Consider the following 20,769-nt stretch of genomic DNA (forward strand, 5'->3'; position numbering starts at 1 on the left):
CTGTGGCCCTGTCAGCCGCTGGAGTATCATGGACCAGCTCCTCTCTCTCTCTGTATGTCTGTACACACACAGAGATGGGCGGGTGGAATCCTATTAATTCTGTTTCCCTGGAGCTTTTCTTCAATTCAGGATAAAAATCTTACATCCTTAGCCCACATGGCTTTACAGCCAGCTTAGCTCACCGAGTGTGTGTTAGCTGCCCAGTCATGTGTGACTCTTCGTGACCCCGTGGACTGCAGCCCACCAGGCTCCACTGTCCATGGATTCTCCAGGCAAGAATACTGGAGTGGGTTGCCATTTCGTTCTCCAGGGGATCTTCGGGACCCAGGGATCAGCCGTGCATTGCACACGGATGCTTTACCGTCTGAGCTACTAGGGAAACCCAGCTCACCTAGTGCTTCTGTACAAACTGGGAAAAACCACCGCCTCTAGGCAGATGTGGCTCTGGCCCAGGCCCAGGGCTTGGTGGGTGGAGCCTGGGTGCGCTTTTCCTCCTAGTTTGATGCACAACCTGGACAACCGCTCGGAGCGGCCCTGCGTCCCGGGACCCCTGCCGGCGGCTCCAGTCTCCTAGACCCTCGCCTCCTCCTCACCCCACACCCCAAGCTCCCTCAGCTCCCAGACGCTCCCGGGGTCCTTTGTCGTCGGTCTTGTGTGCATCCCGCCGCTGCTGCCCTGGGCTCCTCTCAGGCCCCGAGCCCCGGTTCCCGGCACGGCCCCCTCGGGCAGGCAGTGCGGTCCTCGGCCGGGGTCAGCCCCCGGTCCCCCCGCCGGGTGCTGTGGGCCTTCCGTCTCTGACCCTGCGGCCGAGTGCCCGCGCCTCTAGCTCGGGGATGCCGGGGGCGCTTGCGCTTTGACCCGCCGGGGGGCGGGGGGCACTAGTAGGGGCTCCATCAGCGCGGCCCGAACCGGCGGGGAGCGAATGAATGACGGGCGGGGCGCCGGCTCAGTCAGCCGCAGGAGGCCCCGCAGCCCCCAGCGCGCCCCCCGCTCCCGCCCGGTCCGCCCCCCGCGGGAGGGCCCGGCCGCGGCCGCCGGCGGCCCGGCGAGGGGGAGGGGGCAGGGCCGCGAGGGCCCAGGGGGTGGGCGCGGCGCCCCCCTTCGCTCAGCCGGGCTCTCCGGGCGCGGAAGCCGCCGGGCCGGCCGGAGCGCGCGGAGGGAAGGCGGCCCGGGCCCGGGAGGGGCCTCCCCCGCCGGGCCGCGGGAACTGGCGGCGCGGGGGACTCCCGCGGCGCGCGCGTCCGGAGGCGGGGGGAGGCGGCCGGCACCCCCGCGCTGGGCTCCCCGCGGGACGCCCCCCCACCGCGGGCGCCTCCCCGCCCCGCCGCGCGGCCCCGCCCGGGCTCCCGAGGCGGAATCTCGGGTCTCTGCGCGCGTCCTCCCCTCCTTCCTCTGGGCCTTGGTACGCCCCAGGGGACAGATGTCTCGGGATCTTTAACATTTGGGATGCTGCGAATGCCGAAGTTAAATGAAATACCTCCGGGGCGGGGAGGCCGGGAGGAGTCGCGGGGGGAGGAGAGCCGGCCTGGACGAGCAGGTCCCGCGGCGGCGAGGCGCGCGCGGGGGGCGCGGGGGCAGGCGGGCGGCGCGGGACCCCCATGGGACAGGTAAGGGGAGCGCCGGGGCGCGGCGCGGGGGCCGGGGCGGCCGAGCCCCCACCCCCGGTCCTCCGCCGAGGCGGAGGGGGCCCCGGCGGGCAGTGGGCGAATTCGCCGGGGGGTGGGAATTCCGAAACCCTACCGAAAAGGCGCGTTTCCGTCTCCTCGACCTTTCTCCTCCGACCTTCCCCACGCCTGCGGACCCCCTGGCAGGTTCCGGGAAGCCAGACAAAAGGAGCCGAGCCTCGGGCCGCCGGGACGCGGAGGGCGCGGTGGGGGAGGGGAGCGGGGTGGACCGGACAAAGGGGCTTTTGGAGGCGAGCCTAGAGGTCTGATTCCAGGGCGCATTCCAGGCCGTCGTGGAGTCCGCCGTCCCTGCCCACTCCCCCGTCGCTCGCTGGAGGCGAGCACCTTTCCCAGCGGGAGGGGAGCACAGAGGAGAGGAAACAGTTTAAGGAACCGGCTCCCACCCCCTGAGCCTGGAGGGTCCCGGGATGACTCCCTCCTTTCTCTTTTCACTGCTGGAAAGGGGAGACTGCCGCTGACCACCGGTTCGGGGACTGTTGAAATTTTCGGAGTCCCCAGGAGTGGTCTTTGCTGGGTGCTGGTGGGGATGGGGGTGCTCACACCCCCTGGTTTAACTTCCAACCTCGTGTGTCACACGGAACTTACAGGAGGAACTTTAAAAACATAATGGAGAATGGGGTGGATGCAAGAGGTGGGAGAGTCCTCTGATTCAGGACTTATCCTTAGGAAATGAAAACCCAACAAGGGTGCAGCTTCTCCTTTCAAAGATCAGATTCCAAGTATTCTAAGAAACCCCACTTCCTCACCGACTGGTGGTCCTGGTGATGATGCTCTGGCATGTGGGTCTCGGGTGTTGGCTGGAAGCAGAGCGCTGCCATCCAGCAGGCCTCTGGAATGCCCACCTCCCCCCGGGCACCATGAATTGAAGGGCATGGAGTCCAGGGAGATCCACATCTCGGGATTCTTGAGAGAGCTGGGTTGCCAGTCCCACTCCGAGCCTCACGTCGTGCTGGGCTGGGAAATGCTGCGGGTGGATTTGAGGGCGCACAGGATCTTTGAGGCTTCAGCACACGGACTGATCCTCATCCTTTTCCTGAACTCAGAGATGGGGCGTTACCCAAGGACAGGGCTCTTAACTGGGTCCATGGGCATGGAAAAGACCCTGATGCTGGGAAAGATTGAGGCGGAAGGAGAAGGGGGCGACAGAGGATGAGAGGGTTGGATGGGGTCACCGGCTCAGTGGACACGAGTTTGAGCAAGCTCCGGGAGATGGTGAGGGACAGGGAGGCCTGGTATGCTGCAGCAACATATGGGCCCCCGAAGCATCGGTGGATAGAATGACTTCCGAGGGTCTTGTACTCAGATGGGAAAAGGTTTATTTTTCATCAGCCTTTACTGAAAGTTAGCATTGACTTCAGTTATGAAGACAAGACGCCGTTGGCAGTAGCTGTGATTTGCCGTTAGTAGATGCCAGAGGGTGTCCTATCACAGAGCCGTTGTGATGGCTGTCTGGGACCCCGGGGTGCTGCCGGTGGTGCAGCGTCGCCAGACTCCCGGATCCTGTTCAATCTTAATAGAGAAACATGTATAGTTTACTATGCTGTCTCGTTTGTAGAACTGCATTTCACTATAATCGATTCTCTTAGTGATTCTCTTCATCTTATTTAATGTATTAAAACATATGCTACAAGCTGATTCCAGAAACTTCCGTCACCTCTCCTTGCTGGGGGAATGGGCAGGGTGGAGGCCGGGTGTGCCTGGGGTCACCTCCTCTGTTTGTTTGGGAAGACTGACAAACCTGGAGGGGATGGGGGGGCTGCCCCCCGCTGGAGCCCCTCAGCCTCAGCCTGGGAAAGACAGGGGTGATCAGCCTGAAGGGCGCTTTGGAAAGAGGGTGTGTGCGGGAACGGGAGGGGCGTTGGCGGTGTAGGGGCGGTAGGGGCCGCCTGTGTCCGTGACGCGGCTCCATGGGAGCCCAAGCATCCTTGGGGTGACGTCCTCTGTTGTCCCTTCCCAGGGGCTGGGTGTTGGGGAGCCATCTGGAAATGTGTGTAGTGCTGGGACCAGGGGCGAGGGGCGTGGCGGGGAGGGCGGTGCTGGGGGAAGCCTTGGGGGGTCTCTGGCAGGCGGCTCCTATCCGGCTCCTTCCTCCTGCGCTCTGCTCATGTGCTTAGGTGCTCACTCGTTCCTGCTCTTTGCGACCCGGCGGACTGTAACCTGCTAGGCTGTTTCAGTCCACGGGATTCTCCAGGCCGGAGCACTGGAGTGGGCAGCCGTTCATCTCTCGGGGGGCTCTTCGCGACCCAGGGATGGAACCGGGGTCTGCTGCCTCGCAGGCGGATTCTTTACCAGGGAAGGCCTTCTTCCTGCTGGGGACGGACCACTGGCTGCCTTGGCCCTGCTTCCCCGATGCAGCAGGCTGAACTCCAACAGTGCTGGCTTTGCCTGAGGGTCGGTGGGGTGGGGACCCGGGGGTTCATGAAGTTCCACTTTGGGCTCTGGCCCCCGGCGTCTGGGGCATGGGCTTAGAGCCCGGGGTCCCAGCGGCCCTCCTGAGGACTGGGGGCAGGACTGGGGTTCAGGGCGGGCCCTGTGGGGCCGGACATCGGTGACACACGGGGCGGGTTTGGCCGTGATGATCCTGGAGACGTCTGGGGTCAGAGGAGGGAACAGCCTGGCCTGCTTTGGGAGCCCGGAGCCTCCCCGCTTGGAGTTCCAGGGTCACGGCCCGGCCTGGCGTTTCTAACCTGGCTTGGCCTGGGCCCCACTTCAGAGAAGGGGAGCAGGGACCCTCTTGTCAGCGAGCAGGTTTCTCGCTGGCGCTCCCCACGTGTGGGCGCTGCGCGTGTCGGGAACCTGGGGGGCGGGCAGGGCCCCGGAGGCCCTGAGGGCCTGACCCCGCCGCCTTCTCCTGGGGTCCCTGCGGGGAGCCCTGGGTCCCGTCCCCCGCGGCCCCGGAAGCGCAGAGGCCGAGCTGCCTGGGCGGCAGGACTTGTGCTGGGAAGGGCTTGCTCACCGCTCCTCCCTCTGACTCAAGTCGGAACAGGTAACCTGGCTCCCCTGGCCCAGCAGCCTGGGAGGGACGCGGGCGGGCCCCGGGCGGGCCAGCCGTCGGCCGTCAGCGCGGAGCCACCCTAGGTCAGAGCGTGGCGGCCGGGGACGCCCTGAGGCCACACGCCGGGCCCCTCGGCCCCCTGACCGGGACCAGGGGGCGCTTCCCTGACGCCTGGACCGAAACCTGGACGCAGGTGAGGCGAGGCGGCCGGCGCAGGCCTTTGGGGCGAGGAGCCAGCCGGCCGGGAGCGGGCCGTGCTTGTGTCTGGGGCGCAGGGGGCGGGGGTGCTCGTGGGCTGAGACGAGGCCCCGACGCGCTGGTTCCTGGGCCTCGCTGGGTTCCTGCCGGGCAGGGGAGACAGGCCCAGGGCCCGGCTGTGGGCCACGTTTGTGTGGGAGAGGGTCCCCGTGGCTCTGCTGGTGGGAGAGTGAGCAGGGCGCCCCTTCCTCCGCCTGCACCCCTCCTGTCCTCTGCCCTCTCCTGGGGACACTGCTCACTGGGTGGACGGCTTAGGGCCCCAGATGGGGTCGCCGCTGGGGCTGCAGGTCTGGAGGGCAGGGAAGGTTCCTGTGTGGAGAGGCAGGGATGGTCCCAAAACTGTCTTTCTCTGAAAGCCGTGCGTCCCACCCTCGGGAGCCCGCAGGGCCTGGGGGGCCCCCACAGGCTTCTGTCTCAGCCTGGCCCTGAGGTTCACGTTCAAGACGGGGAGTGGCCAGCACCTGGGGTGCTGTCCAGTGTTCAGTGGTGAGATGGGGGCCCTGGCGGGTGAGGTGAGATGAGCTCCCTAGATCCCAGCGGCGGCGGCAGGACTCAGGCTTGAAGCCCAGGCTCCGAGGTCTGTGCTGGAGTTGGGGGCCCAGAGTGCCCGCCTCTGACCTTGGACGGAGAGATGGAACCCCCATGCCCTAGGTCCCCCCCAACCCCGCTGGCTCCCCACAGCAGAACAGGGGCCTGAGAAGCTGGCCGAGTTGTCACCGCTTCCCAGGGCGACTCCTGAGTGGTTAATAATTAATTAGTAAGTGTGACTAATTGATAGCTTCCCTCCCCTGGCCAGGCAGGTGTCCTTGCCCAGACTGCCTCGCTTCTTCGCTCAGGCCAGCCGAGCCCAGCGTCTGGGGAGGCCCAGGCTGGACCGGGGTCGGGGGAGCTGCCTGCCCTCTGTCTGCCTCCAGCTCCAGGAGGAAGGAACGTCTGGGGAGGATGGACCAGGCAGAGGTCGCTCACCCTGAGTGCCCTGGTCTGGGTTCCTCTCCGCGGCCTCTCTGCGGAGGGCCCACATGATCCCGCTGTGCATTCTCTGGGCCTCCGTGGAGGACTGGAACTGCGACCTGCAGACACAAATTGTGTTCAGGGCTAGGCTTAGCTGATGCCCAAGGTGCGCTGCTGGGCGTGCTCTGACACAGGTCTGCATGCAGGGCTGCGGGGTGCTCCCCGGGGTCCCTCCCCTCACCTGCCCTGCAGCCTCCGAGGCCGCCTCCTCTCCCCCCAGCTGACCAGCCCACCTCCCCCGCGCCGCGGCGTGCCCCAAGGAGAGGCAGGATAAGCTCCAGACAGAAACTCGGAAGGACTTTTGGACTGTTGCTCAACGGCTGACTCAGTGAGGAGGTGGCTGGCTCTCCTTCCAGGCCACCTGCCGGGGCCCCACCCGCGCTCCCCACCCCCGCTGCAGCCAGCAGCCCCGGGCTCGGTGGGGACAGCGGCCGCCTGCAGGGGTGGCGTGGTCCCTGGTGCCGGCGGACGCTCGCCTGGGAGCACTCCTGACCTGCTTGTGCGCTCCCGGGCCGGGGAGGCAGGGTGGCCACGGCCTTCCTGTGCCTGCGCTTCACGGCTTCTGCTCTGGTCACGCTCCGCTCACACACACAGAAACACACCGACACACACATACACACATAGACCCACACCCACAGACAGCCACCACCCGCAGACACACACACACACACACACACACACAGACAGACACACACATGTGTGCACTGGGTCTCCTGGCTGGGGGCGTGATGCCCTGGACTCCTCCCCTCCGAGGGGTCTCTCAGGCATCGTGGGCAGCCCAGAGCTGGCAGGACGCTTCAGGCACCTGCCCCTGATGGACGGCCTGGTGCAGACAGAGCAGGGTGCCTGGCCGCGCGCTGCGCCCTCCCCAGGGGAGTGGGCATGGTGCGGCTCCTGGCACAGACAGTCCCCTGCCGATTGGTCGTCTCCCCTGCCACCCCCGGCCCCGTTTCATCCGCTCCTTTTGCTCTCCTTATGGTTTTCCCCCCGGTGTCACGGTCCCCGGGGCCAGCCCTGCTGTTGCCCCCCGGCCTTTGAGGCTTCTTGGGAGGGCAGTCATGCCTGTCTAGGCTGGGCTGAGCATCCACCCAGGGCCGGGTCACCCCAGCACGGAGGCCGCCCCACCCCCAGACTCCCTCCCCCAGAGGCCGGGTCCCTTCGCCGCAGCCCCACCCTCACGCATCCGACTAATCAGCTCTGTCTGGAAGCTCGGGGCTTTACCTCTGTCATTTTTTGTTGTTCTTTTAAAAGCTGGGGAAACTCCAGGCCACCTCCGTGTCCTGGCCTGGACTGGGAAGGGTGTCGGTCCCTCCTCCTCCTCGCCCCCTCCTCCCAGAAGCCCACCATGGACAGCAAGGACGAGGTCAGCGACACAGACAGCGGCATCATCCTGCAGTCAGGTGAGTGGGTCAGGCCCCCCAGCCCCCGAGTCCTCCAGTCCCTGAGTCCACGAGTCCCGGGCTCTGGGCCCCGAGGGGCAGACACCGGAAGGGCTGGAAGGCTTTCCTTGCTGGGGGTCTGGCCGGGAGCATGGGTCCTGTCTGGGCAGGTAACTGTAGCACTCTCCCTTGGCTCCACGGTCCCTCAGAAGCTGGAAAATCTTATCTGGTTGGGGTGAGGGGCTAAGGCTCTGGTCGGTGCAAGCTGGTGGGCCCAGTGGGGACTGGTTCGGACGGAGGACCAGAGAGAAGAGGTGTGGGTGGTGTGTGCGTGTGTGAGAGAGAGAGCAGGAGAAGCAGCAGGGAAAGCAGGCAGTGGCCGTGGGTGGAGGGTGGGATGGGAAGGGGTGAGCCCGGATCACAGCCCGCCCCGCCCCGCACAAGGCTGGCGGGGCGGCCTGTCCTCCGAGCTGTCATGGGGGCGTCGGGCAGCAGGAGACGAGCTGGTTTGCAGCTGTGACACGGGGCCATGGCAGCCGGCCCACAGTCTGGACAGGCGTGAGACTGGAGCCCGCGTGTGCACCCCCAGCCGGGACCGGCTCCCCTGAGCACATGGCCCTGCCCCCAGCAGGCCCCGACAGCCCGGTGTCCCCTGCGAAGGAGCTGACCCACGCCGTGCGGAAGCAGCAGCGGGCCCTGGAGGAGCGGCTGGAGGCCTGCCTGGAGGAGCTGAGGCGGCTCTGCCTGCGGGAAGCGGTGAGGGCCCCGTGGCTGTGGGTGGGGCTGAGAGCCGGGGGGCCGGGGGGCCGGGGGGGGGCACAGCTCTCCCTGAGGGGGCCGACAGCACCGCACGGGGAGGGTCTGCGGGGGCCGCGCGGACGCAGGCGCCCCGGGCACCGTAGCCTGGCCCATACACGTGCCCGGCCACGGGGAGCAGGAGGGACAGCCCTGGACACGGGGCAGGCGGAGGTGGCCGGGGCCGCTGGGGCCGGGCAGGCGCAGGTCACGCGCGCCTGTTGGGCAGGCCGCTGCTGCTCTGCCCAGGGCTGGGCCTGTGAGAGCCGCCTGGCCCGACCTCGTCCCCGCCCCCCCGCAGGAGCTGACGGGCGTCCTGCCAGCGGAGTTCCCCCTCAAACCCGGGGAGAAGGCCCCCAAGGTCCGCCGCAGGATCGGAGCTGCTTATAAGCTGGACGAGTGGTCCCTGCACAGGGAGGTGAGTCTGCCGGGCGCCGTCCCGGGTCCCTGAGGGAGATGGCCCTGTCCCCAGGCCACCGTCCCGCCGCTCAGGGCGCTTGGCTCCGGCCTCGGGGAAGCCCTGCCTGGGCAGAACTGGAAGGGCCAGGGCCTCAAGGGAGGACACTGGGCCAGTCCCCCCAAGGGCCGAAGGGCAGCCGGCCCGAACGGGTGGGTTGCTGGGCTCCCCCAGCTGTCCGCCCCTTTCTCAGCTCGGGTGGAGGGCTGTGGGGGTGGATCCGGCCCTTGGGCCCCGCCCTGTGCTGTGAGGGTCGCAGATCCCCTGGGCTCCTCGGCCCATTGTGGGGGGGGGAAGGAAATGCGCCCACCTCGGCCCCGCCCCTGCGGGGCTCGGCTGGAGGCTGTTGGCGGGCGGATGGGTGGGGGGCGCTGCCTGGGGCTGCTGACCGCGTCCTCCCACAGGACCCGCTGAGCGGCCTGGAGCGCCAGCTGGCCCTCCAGCTGCAGATCGCCGAGGCGGCGCGGCGCCTGTGCCGCGAGGGGAACCTGGGCCGCCAGGTGCGCCGGCAGCGCCAGCACGCGGTGCGCCTGGAGGAGGAGAAGCTGCGGCAGCTGCAGCGCTGCCTGGGGGAACGGCGGGGACCGCCACCCAGCCCGGCGTCAGGCCCAGGTGAGCGCCCGCCCCCGGCCCGCCCCGCCCAGACCCTCTGCAGCCCCCCGACCTGAGCCGGCCCCACCCCCTTCACCAGGACCATAACCCCTCCCCACTTAGAAAACAGCCCGCTCCTCCCTTCTGCTTCTTGTAATGCACCGCCTGGACAGGGGCCTCGCAGGCTGTCCGCTTATCTCCAGGGCGTGTTCAGCCCTGCTGCCCCCCAGCCCCCAGGGCGGTGGCGTGAGGCTCTGCCATCCGCTCTGGGCGCTCCCGAGGGCCGCGTTCTGAGCCTGTCTGCTCAGGGGACCGCTTCAGGGCCCGCGGCTCTGCTGGAAGTCCAGCCCCACCCGCGCACCTGCCATCCCAAAGCCCCTGCAGAATCTAGACCCGCGGGGTCCGGAGCGGCCCCTGCAGTCTAGTTACTGAGCCTCAGGCCAGGCCCCGAGCCCAGGCCAGTCCCTGGACGGCAGTTGGTCCAGCTCAGCGCCTCTCCCAGTGGGAGGTTCTGGGCCCTCAGCACGGCTCGTTCTCCTGACGGAGCCCAGCTCGTCCAGTCGGTCCTTGGAGGCCTCCCTCCTGTTCCAGCCCCAGGGCCTCTGGCCCTGGGCATCGCTCCCCCAGGCCTCTCCTGGGCCCCGGGCCTGCTGAGGGCCGGTGGCTCTGCGTGGAGCTGGACTCCAGGCCTCACCCGGCTCCCCAGCTCCCGCCCCCGGCCCTCAGGGTGGGCTTCGTGCTGGGGCTGCCCACCGAGCCCGAAGCCTTGGTCGCTGTGCGGGCCCCGCGGCAGTGCGGCAGGCAGACAGTCGTCTCCACACGGTCTCAAGAGCCCTGCCGCAGCGCGTCGCCTCTAATTCAGGGGGAAAGGCTGCGCCAGACACCTCGCAGGCCCCCGCAGCCAGGAGTAGGGGCGAGCAAGGGGGGTCTCCACGCGATGGCTGAGCTGGTGGAGCCAGGAGACAGGGAGCCGGCAGGGCTGGACAGCGACCCCCCGGCCCCTTCCCTTCCCGACCGCACCTGGGACATGGCCTCCCAGCAGCTGACCGGGCACCGGAGCCCCGAGGGCCCGCTGGGCCGGTGGGGAGCGGCCGCGTCCCGTCCGTGTGTCTCAGCGCCTCCTGTGTCCCTTCCCGCCGCGCACCGTCCCGGGGGCCCTGACCGCAGGCCTGCGGTGTGGGTGGGGGGCCACCTTCGTGACGATGACGCTTCTTGTCGGGAGTGCGGAGCAGGCCAGGACACGCCTGGGGCTTTGGCCAGCTGTCCCTGGGAGACGGAGGCAGGCACGTAGTCCAGGGGAAACAGCCATGGGGAAGGGGCTTTCACCCTCCTGATAGAGACACAGGCCTGCTCTCCACACGCAGTCCTGTCCCAACAAGCTGCTGAGGTCCTGGGTCTGATGCCCTGAGGAGGCTGGGGTCCTGGGTTCCCGTGTCCTCTCTCGGGAGCCCAGGAGGGGGTGGCTGGAGACAAGTCATTCCTGTGGCTCCTCTGCCCAGCCGGGCTCGCCCTGAAACAAGGAAGTAGAGAGGAGTTGATAATTAGTCAGTAGCTGAAAGGTGTTTTGAATTAAAGAGGAAAAAAAAAGAGCGAACAGACTAACCCAAAAACTAACAGAAATCCACCCATCCTCGTGGTATTCAATTTGCAAGTGTAACTGTGCCAGGTGAGGAACTGGCCCTCCGCAGGCGCGGGGTGCGGCCCCGTGTGGGACTCGCTGCCACGGGGAGCCTGAGTGCTGCCCCCGGCACTCATCTAACGCGGCAGGTGCTCGGGGCGCCTCTGGGCGGACAGCGCCCGCTTTTAGCGACACTAGTGGAATTTCTCGGGTGATGGAAATGTTCCAGACCCATGTGGGGCTGTAGGGCGCTTGGATTGTGCCTGTGTGGCTGAGGGACCAAATTTTCATTTTATTTAAAATAGCCACGTGCAGCTGTTGGCTGCGGGTTGGATGGTGGAGCTTTGAGGGTGCTCCGTGGGGGTGAATGCCCTCCGCCTGGGGTGTCCTGCTGCCGCTGTGGGGCCGGGGGCTCAGTGTGGCCAAGGCGGTGAGCAGCCCTTGGCTGCTGAAGTGGCCTTCAGGGGCCTCCAGGTCCCCCCCCCGTGCTCTGCGCCGCTCAGTCCACGGAATTCTGATAATGAGGATTTGAGCTGACGGTGGAGGGATGGCTTTCTTCCCAGACCCTGTAGTCAAACCCGAAACACACGACTCTCGCCCCACTGCACCCCTGGGCTGTGACAGGAGCAGTCCCACAGCGTCTTCAGCTGACACTGGTGAAACAGAAGTGTCTCGATTCCTCAGGTTTTTGTAAAAGATCAGAGAGGCTGGGAAGCAGGATTCAGGAGAAGGACGTCTCCCCAGGTGAACCCTAAAGCACAGAATGGTGTCAGCTGAGCTGGTCCAGCGGCATGGTTGACAGCCTGCTCTGTCTGTGTGAAGGTTCTCGTTCTTTTTTTTTTTAATGATGATATATTGATGGTATAATGTCCACAACAGTTTTTTCTATTTTTTGGAAAAAAAAAATTATTATTTATTTGGGCTTCCCTGGTGGTTCAGATGGTAAAGAATCTGCCTGCAATGCGGGAGACCTGGGTTCCATCCTTGGGTCAGGAAGATCCCCTGGAGAAGGGAAAAAGTAACCACTCCAGTATTGTTGCCTGGAGAATCCCATGCATGAGGGGCCTGGTGGGCTACAGTCCATTTTTAAAATGAATGATATATTACTGGCATGATGTCCGCAACAGTTTTTCTTTTTTAAAAAACACACTATTTATTTGGCTGCATTGGGTCTTCGCAGCACACAGACCTCTCCCTAGTGACAGCCGGGAATCTTACTTTCCTGAACAGGACTCAAACCTGTGTCCCTGCATTGGACGGTGGATTCTTAACCACTGGACCACCAGTCCCCCTGCTTCATTTAAACTGAGGAGCAAAGACTGACACACTTCTGTAGCGGTCCAGAGAGTAAATCTTTTAGGCTTTTGGGCTGTATCGTCTCAGTCACCACTGCTCAACTCTGCCCTCACATCATGAAAGCAGGCAGACATTACGTAAAGAAACTTGTTGCTGAGTTTCAATGAAACTTTATAAAATAGCCAATTAACTGGGTTTGTCCCGTAGGCTTGCCATCAGCCAATCCTTGTTAGAATTTTCAGATGGCTGGAAACTAAATCTTGATGTTTCCTGAGTAAGGACCTCTGCACGAGAAGCTAGCTAACAGCAGGGCCCATAAGTGGTGGTGGTGGTGAGCCAGACTGGTCAGACTGTCTGGATGTGAATCTGACTCAGCCACCGAATGCCAGATCGACCTGAGCTGTTTTACCAGCTCATCCAAGCCTCCGTGGCCTCAGCTATTACACAGAGATGGAGATGTAATCTCACAGGGTACAAAGCACTGAGCAGAGCCCAAGAGAAATATGAGCTGTCGCGAATTTGCCCTCATCCTGGTCTCAGACGCGGTTGAAAACGCTTTGAGTTCCATCCGGGTCATGTCAGGTACAGACCCAGGGTCTGAAGTTTCAATTTGCTCAAAGTGAAAGTGTCAGTCGCTCAGTCATGTCTGACTCTTTGCGGTCCCATGCACTGTAGCCCACGAGGCTCCTCTGTCCGTGGGATTCTCCAGGCAAGAATGCTGGAGTGGGTTGCCATGCCCTTCTCCAGGGGATCTTCCGACTCAGGGGCTGAACCCAGATTTCCTGTTTGGCAGGTGGGTTCTTTACCATCCGAGCCACCAGGGAAGTTTGTTCAGGGGCAGCGGCTGAATTCGCCTCCTCTGCCTCCTGGGTCCCCAGGCTGTGCCCATACAGAAGTGCTCCCTCTGAGTTCCGGAGGCTGCCCCCAGTTCAGCCGGCCAGACTGCCCTCGAATTGTCCCGGGACCCACAGTCCCAATTCCCACTCACACTGCTCTGTGGGTCTCAGGTTTGGGGTCCTTGAGTTGCATTGTATTTGTGGTAGCAGAAGACTACAGCAAGTGAGTGAAATCGCTACAGCAGAGTCTAGAATGACCCTGCCTACCTTTGCCCTCCCCAGCCTGGAAAGCCTGGCAGCGCAGGGAGGGTCTGGGGAAGTGGAGGCCCAGGGCGTTGACAGGATTCCTTGAGGCTGCAAAGCTAGTGACAGGGTCTGCATTAAAGGCAGATTTCCCATCAACTCACGCCGATCTTCAGACTTTTTTCTCCTTCCCAGTAATGAAGTCACACCCGGCCGGCGTTGAGCGCTGGTCTGGTCGGTGTTTGCTGATAAGGAGTGCCCTCAGGAGTGGAGGGGCGGACGGGCCTGCCAGCAGTGCAGGGGGCATTCCTCACCCACTCTTCTCCCCTTTGGCCACCCCAGAGCTCAGCGCCTCGGATGACAGCTCCCTGTCGGACGGGTTGCCCCAGGAGGAAGGTGAGAGGGGCTTCGGGACTCTTGTCAGCTGTGCTCCTGCGTGAGTTTACTGGAGAGTTCCCTTAGTGAGCTGGGGGGCGAGGGGTGCAGGGTGGCCAGAGTCTGCTCCACGGGGTCGCTGAATCCCACGTGCACCCGCACACGTCTGCTGACCGCGGGGACGGCAGGCCCATCACCGGTGCCAGCGCTCAGTCACCCGGGCGGGAAGGTGAGTCCCCGCAGAGCCTTGGGCGCCGGGCCCCTGCTGTGGCCTGAGGCTCAGTCTCCACTTCAATGCGCACCATTCACAGCTTCAGCCGCTGCCGCTTGTGAAAACTGGGCGGCACCAAGGGGAGAAGCAGAGCTCACAGACTGAGCACCCTGCCTGCAAACCCTGACGATGCTGGGGTGGGGAGGTCCAGGTGGACCAAGAGGGTGGTGTGGTCCTGCCCAGGGGAGGGCCCAGGCCGGTCAAGACACACACACACAGGCACAGCGTGACAAAGAAAATAGGGAGACAGGAGGTCAGCTGCAGACCTGACACCAGGGGCAGAGGATAGAAGGTGAGTCCCGTGAGCCAGGAGAGTCCACCTGGGGAGGCTTCCTGGAGGAGGCAGGTGTAACGTGGAGCCGTGAGGGAGTGAGTCCCTAAGGGGAAGAAAGTGTTTTGGAGCATCTGGGCCCAGAGCCACGGGCTGGCACAGCCGGACAAGCAGCCACGGGAGCCAGAGCATAGAACAGGCTGTGGAGGTTCTAGTTGGGCCAGTTCCCCCACCGCCGCCCTCACCAGGTTTCTTTCACCCGCAGAGGCACCTCAAGTGCCAAAACCTCCCCTGGAGGCCCCAGACCCACCCTCCCGGCCTCTCCCGCCCCAGAGCCTCGAGGGGCTGCAGCCAGCAGGCCCTGAGACGGGGGACCTGGAGCGGGCCCCCATCCAGAACAGCCCCTGGAAGGAGACGAGTCTGGACCACCCCTACGAGAAACCCAGGAAGTCTTCCGAGGCTGGAAGCGAGTCCAGGTCAGGCGGGAGGAAGGGAGGGCTGGGGGCAGGTGGGAACTGGGGGAGGGGGCGTGGCCGGGCAAGGTGTGAGAGGCTTCCCGCCCCCCCCCCCATGTGATGCTGCGGGGCTGGCACCCCTGGGTGGAGACATTCCCGATGCTGACCCGTCTCCAATCCCTCCACTTCCAGCAGCCCGGCCAGCACCCCGCAGGACGGGCCGAGCGCCTCCAACCTGTGGCTGCTGGAGCCCGCCTCCTACTGCGTCGTCCCCATCCACAGTGTTCCTGGGCAGCGGCAGGGCCGTACCAGTGCCCCGGCCACCCCCGACATGCAGGGCAGGAGGGGCCACCCGCAGCCCCTGAGGTAAGAGCCAGGCCCCCCCAGCCATCCTGGGGGCCTGGAGGGCGGCGGCTCCCAGGGCTCTGTGGGACACCCGTGGGCGACACGGGGCTTGTGCAGCGGCTTCTCCTTGAGACTCTTTCTCAAGCATCTCAGCAGAGGCTGCGCCCCGACGGGCAAAGCGAAGGGCGAGTCACTTATGAAGCAACTTGTTTTCTCCCAGAGACTCTGGTGTTGTCTCTTTGCATGACCTCCCCATCCAGAAGACCATCTTGTTGGGGGAGGATAGTGTCTTGGTAGGGACTTTTGCGTTGGTCTGTGACTGTTTGGTGTTGGTCCCTGACGATGGACAGGTCACGTTTTCGCTTGATGTCTAGTTGATTCTCACTCCTTGGGTAGTTATGTTCTATGAAGTCGCCACAAATCCCTGCTCCCTGGGACACACAGGGTCACAGCTGCTGGCCTATCAACGGATCGACCCGTAAACTTGTTTTATGGAGTTTCTGTTGAAAGACACCTTATCTAATATATAGCACTGACTGAACTCGGGGCCAGCAGCCAGAGAACTCACACCCGCACGGAGCTCATCTAACCCGTGTTTTCTCCGTAAATCATGCCCCAGCCTCCTCATGCTCCGGACACCCAACAGCCCTGCAGCATCAGCTTCAGGGCTGTCTTAATCAGTGAAATCACCTACAGAGACATAAAAACACGAAAGCGTGACGCTAAATAGACTGTGGAAAGGGCCTGTGTGTGCAGGGTGAGAGCTGCGATCTCAGCTGGGAGAGCCTGTCGGGCAGCTCAGAATCTTCACCACCCTGTGTGTGCCCACACGTGACCAGAGAGTCTGGGAGTGTTGATTTGGAAGTTACAAATGCATTCGAGCAGCAGGTGAACCCGCAGATACAGAACCCATGAACAATGAGCACCCACTGCACCCTCCTTTCTGAGCCCTCTGCGCTCTGGGGCTGGTTTCAGCCATCACCACTTGATCAGTGATGATGCCAGGGATGACGGGCAGTGTTGGCCACGCCCTCCCAGGGGTCCAGGGCGGCCTCAGGACGTGGCTGGGTTCTCATGTCAGGTTAACTGCCCATGGGCAGCACTGAAGTCCAACAATGCATCTTATAGTGTACATACCCCAGCCTTTAACACACAGGGCCTGTGTGCAGATCAGTGAAAGGCACCCCTCTGGATGGGCAGGCCTGCTCACTCCCGAGGGTCTGGCAGGGGAACAGTGGATTCCGGCCGGGCTGGCTGTCCTGGGCTGGTGTCCCAGGGAGGGCCAGCTGCATGCAGCCACCCTGTCCCAGCTGACTGGGGCCGCCATACAGAGCCCCTCGCCTGGAAAGAAGCCACTGTCTCCCAGTCTGGAGGCTGAGGTCCGGGCCCCAGGTGTCCCGTGGTGGTTTCCCCCTTGGCCTCAGCCCTGGGCTCTCTGCCCTTGACCAGCTCCTCCCTCGGTGCCACGGGCCAGTTTCAGGCCTTCATCTCAGATGCTTGCAGGTGTCCACCCGGAGAGATCATGTGGACGAAATGCCACTGGACCGCTTGCACCTGAGATGGCTGAGACCGCGAGGCAGCTGTGGCCTCCTCGCCGCCAACCCGGGCTGGCCAGGCAGTGGAGCGGGAGCGGGTGGGGTGCAGGAGGGGCGTGTGGGACGTCAGGTGGGCCGGGCGATGCCTCGGTCCCTAGACCCCCGGAGGCACGGCTAGCTCTGTCCCCCTTCTCCCTGCAGGAGCGAGCCCTTCCGCGCGGGCCCCGACGGCCGGGGCCGCAGCGCCCTCCCGCGGCGCCGCCCCACTTACTACACGGTGACGGCGCCGGAGCCCTGCTGTGCCCGCCCCGCGCCCGCGCCGCGCGCCGCCTGCTACTCGTGCTCCGAGGACAGCGGCTCCGAAGCGTCCAGCCTGTCGCACCCCACGCCGCCCGGCAGCAGCAGCCCCGACATCTCCTTCCTGCGGCCCCTCTCCCCGCCCGCGCCGTCCCGCCCGCCCCGCGGCCCCGCCGGCCCCCGGCCCCGGCCGCCCCCCGCCTGCCTGCGGGCCGCGCGCTACGTGGTGTTGGCCGAGGGCCGCCCGCCGCCCGCCCAGTGGGCCGAGTGGGGCCCGGGCCGCGGCGAGGACGCGGGCCCCCCGCGCTGGCAGCGCCCGCCGCCCGCCCACAGCCGCGTGGCCCGGACGCCCTCGCTGCGCGACCACCCCGCGGGCCGCGGGCTCAGCAAGGCCGCCGTGTCCGAGGAGCTCAAGTCGTGGCACGAGCGGGCCCGGCTCCGGAGCGCGCGCCCCCACTCGCTGGACCGCCAGGGGGCGTTCCGCGTGCGCAGCCTGCCGCCCGGCGCCGACGGCTTCGTGCGCGCGCCCGCCCCGCGCGGACAGGTACGCGCCCTGGCCCGGCTCTCCGGGTCCTGCGGTCCCGGCTCGCCCAGCGCAGAGCCCAGAGCCGGCAGTCCGGGGGCCCGGCAGCCCTCAGCTAGGAAGAACAGCCCCCAGACGTTTCCTCGCGGCTCTAGGAAGCCCTTGGAAGACTCGCCTGGGGGCCTCCAGAGTTTGCCTGCTCAAGAGCACATGCCCACGTGCGCCGGTGGAGGTGACCCTCCCAGACACCTAAAACATCTCCCCCTAATGGCTCCACCGAGTATCTACCAGACAGGCCTCTATTCATAATCCGAAGTCCAATCCAATCACCCCCAGATTTCCTGACTTGAGGTCCCAGGACAAAGAGTCTGGGAAGGGTTTGCAGGAGGCGAACCTGAGGCCACCGGTCAGCTCCTCGCCACCCCCACACCTGTCCATCACCCAGCTGAGAAGCAAGCCGACTCGTGGTTAAGTGCCCAGGCCCTGGTACAAGTCAGCCTTGTCCCTTAGCAGTCAGGAGCGGGCAGGTTAGTCAACACTCCCATCATCTGTCACCCCCTCTGTAAAGCGGGAGCAGTAAAGGACCCGTCCCCTAGGGGCAGTACTCCATGTGAAATGGTCAGAGCCCTGTACGGTAAGCCCTGGATAAGAGGTGTCACTGTCACCTGGGCGCCCAAGGCCAGGGATGGGGTCGGTGGGCAGCTTGTAGGTGGAGCACCCCAACATGAGATAGGGTGGCCGCCCTGGTTTCTGTGCCCAATTTCTTCCTTCTGCAAGAGGGGCACCATTCAGGAGCCTTCCTTTGTTCTTGCCCCCTGGTACAGAGGGCCATGCTCCTGAAGTCCCGACAGGCTGCTTCCTGAGACCCGAGGTTCCTGCAGGCCCCGCGGCGCCTCCCTCCCCACCCCCAGTTCTCTGGGCTGCAGCTGGCCTCCGGGCCTGGCAGCGTCCTGGCTCCAGTCCCAGCCGCACCCTCCAGCTGAAATGAAGTGCCTTCCCCTTCCCACGAGCTGGGACCTGTCCTTGGCCCAGGCCCAGCCCAGCCCAATGTGCCAGATGGGAGGGTGATGAGAACTGAGCCCAGGATACAGGGGCAGAGCAAAGGTCAAGGTGCCTGTCACACCCCGAAAAGAACTGGGGCGGAAATGGATAGGGCCATCTCTGGGCCCAGAGAGCCTCCAGGGAGGCAGGGGTTGGGTGGCTGGGCCGGTGCTGGCGCCGGTCAGCAGCCTTCAGGGACGAGGATGGGGTGGCCGGGCATGCTGTCCCGACGCCTCTACCTGGTCTGCTCACCCGCCTCTCCTTTCCTCCTGGCCTGACAGGTGCCCACAGTGTGCGTGCTCCGGAGATCACCTGAGGGGGCCCCCGTGCAAGTTTTCGTACCTGAGAATGGCGAGATCATGAGCCAGGTGTAACCCCGGGCTGCAGACGCCCCGGCCGGCTGAAGAAACTGTTTCCCAGCGGGGCTGGGGCTGTGACCGCCCCCTCTCAACGCCCTCTTCAGCTCCCTTCCCCCATCGCAGGTCGATGACCTGGAGCTGAAACTTTTTTTTATCAGTTTTTGTTCAAAAGCCCCGGCCTAAGGATTTATGTTTATGGTTTGTCCACACAATCCCTGTGATATGAGGATGCTTTATTCCCCAGAGACTGGCCTACTGGATGTGAGGCCTTGCCTCTGGCTGGTGGCATCTCTCCATGTGCCAGTGGGGTGGCAGGGGATGCCTGGAGCAGAGAGGGCCACGGAGAGTTCCCCCAGCGCTCTGGGGAACAGCCCTCCTGCCCCACTACCGCTGGGGGCGGCACCCCTGTCCCCAGTTCCCAGCACTCCTGCCATCGGGGTGCGCGCGTCCTGGCCTCTGTGTGCTCTGTGATGCACGCGCCGAGGGCTGGCTTAAAGGTCAGTGTGTCCCGGTGGAGTCTTGTCTTCCCCGGCCCTGGTTACTGTGCACCTGTGTCCGGAGGCCCCCAGCACTGACCCAGGCCAGGAGCCTCGGGTCCGAGGCCTCTCTGGTTGGGAGCGTCAGGAGGCCCAGGCTGGGGCTGGCCACCTCTCTGGGCCCCGTGAGGACTTGCAGGCCCTCGCCCCCTGATGTCTTTTTGTCGTAGTCCCAAGAGCCAACACGGCACACGTGCTTTGAGAAAGATGCCCCTTTCGGCGTGTGCCCGGGGCAGGAGTGTTACTGCTTCTCCCCACCCGTGTGCCTCTGTCCTGAGACCAGATCTTGAAGGAGGACAGTCCTGGCTTTACAGACATGGGACACTCGCCCTGCAGGTGTTACTGAACTGTCCTAACACTGAGACTTGAGGCCTGGCAGCTGGCCGTGCCAAGCTATCTGTGGTCCCAGGCTCTTCTCCTAAGTAGGGCCTCTGCTGCCTGGTCAGAGCCCCAAATGGGGACCCTGCTCACAGGAGAGAGCCGCTGAGTCAAGGCCAGGAGGGGCAGGGCGCACTAGGCTGACTCTGCCCACGTGGCATCCTCTGTCTGCAGGGTGGAAGCTGGGGAGATAAGGCCCTGAGAACATCCTGACCTGGATGAGACCCACTTCTCCCACTGCCTGGGCCGCCTGGCTGAGGGGTCAGGAGGAGGGAGGGGGCCTGCGGAGAAGCCTGCATCCCTGCCCTTCCTGGTCTGGGGCCACCTGGGCACAGCCACCCACCCCCTGGTCCTCGTGGAGCACAGCGCTCCTTGGGTTAGCACCCCACATACCTGTGTGCCCCACATGTTAACTTATTGCTCCCGTGTGATGCCCGGTGCACCTGAGAAGCAGCTGTGTCCTCGGCTGTGTGGCTGGAGCTGTGGGGTTTCCGTGCCAAAAACTCCAATAAACTCTGTGCTTTGTGAGGCCGAGCTGGTGAGGAAGGTTCTTATTTGCCGAGTTTCCAGCTGATGGCCTGCCCAGTGTGGTCTGGCCAGGGCCCTGGGGAGCAGGTGGGTGGGAAGTGTCCTGGGCAGGACGGGAGGAGGAGTCAAAGCTCCTGGGTTCCCCCCCCCACCTGCCCCACCAGGGCCCAAGAAACTGGCCTCTGAGGGTCCTTCCTTGGAAGGATGGGGCCGTGGCAGCACCTGGAGTCCCAAGGCGGTGATGGGCGTGGTCCGGCGGTGGGCGTGGCTCGGTGATGGGTGGTGCTCAACGATGGGCGTGGCTCGGCGGTGGGCGGTGCTCAGTAGTGGGCGTGGTTCGGTGATGGGAGTGGCTTGGTAATGGGTGGGGTTCCGTGATGGGCGGTGCTTAGCGATGGACGCGGCTCGATGATGGGCGCGGTTTGGCGGCGGGCGGTGCTCAGTGGTGGGCGTGGCCTGGCGATGGGCTCCTCCACAGCCCAGAGTGGAGGCCCTTGTGCGTAACAGCCCCAGCGCCTGTCTCCGAAGCCGGAAGTGGGGGAGTCCTTCAGGCCGGGAGGAAGGGACTGCCACGTGAGCCTGGGGCGAGGGGAGCCGAGTCCACGCCCGCCCTGCAGGGGCCGCTCTGGAGCCGGCGCGGCGTCCCCTGGAGGCACAATCCCAGAACCGGGTGGGCCCAGAGCTGAGGCGC

The 20,769-nt window shown here is 64.8% G+C and overlaps 1 protein-coding gene across 1 annotated transcript; it reads left to right on the forward strand.

Annotated features, from left to right (window-relative positions):
* The first annotated feature begins 1,413 nt into the window (after positions 1–1,413).
* INAVA (innate immunity activator) lies at positions 1,414–20,075 on the forward strand. The gene is made up of 10 exons (XM_065937276.1): positions 1,414–1,607; positions 7,201–7,349; positions 7,960–8,084; positions 8,425–8,541; positions 8,985–9,192; positions 13,507–13,560; positions 14,347–14,557; positions 14,729–14,902; positions 16,618–17,257; positions 18,559–20,075. Exons 1-10 carry the CDS (start codon positions 1,447–1,449, stop codon positions 18,649–18,651), a joined length of 1,932 nt encoding a protein of 643 aa, XP_065793348.1. The 5' UTR covers positions 1,414–1,446; the 3' UTR covers positions 18,652–20,075.
* Positions 20,076–20,769: the final 694 nt, after the last annotated feature.

This window comes from Muntiacus reevesi, chromosome 5 (genome assembly GCF_963930625.1).
Source record: "Muntiacus reevesi chromosome 5, mMunRee1.1, whole genome shotgun sequence".
Classification (NCBI taxonomy): domain Eukaryota; kingdom Metazoa; phylum Chordata; class Mammalia; order Artiodactyla; family Cervidae; genus Muntiacus; species Muntiacus reevesi.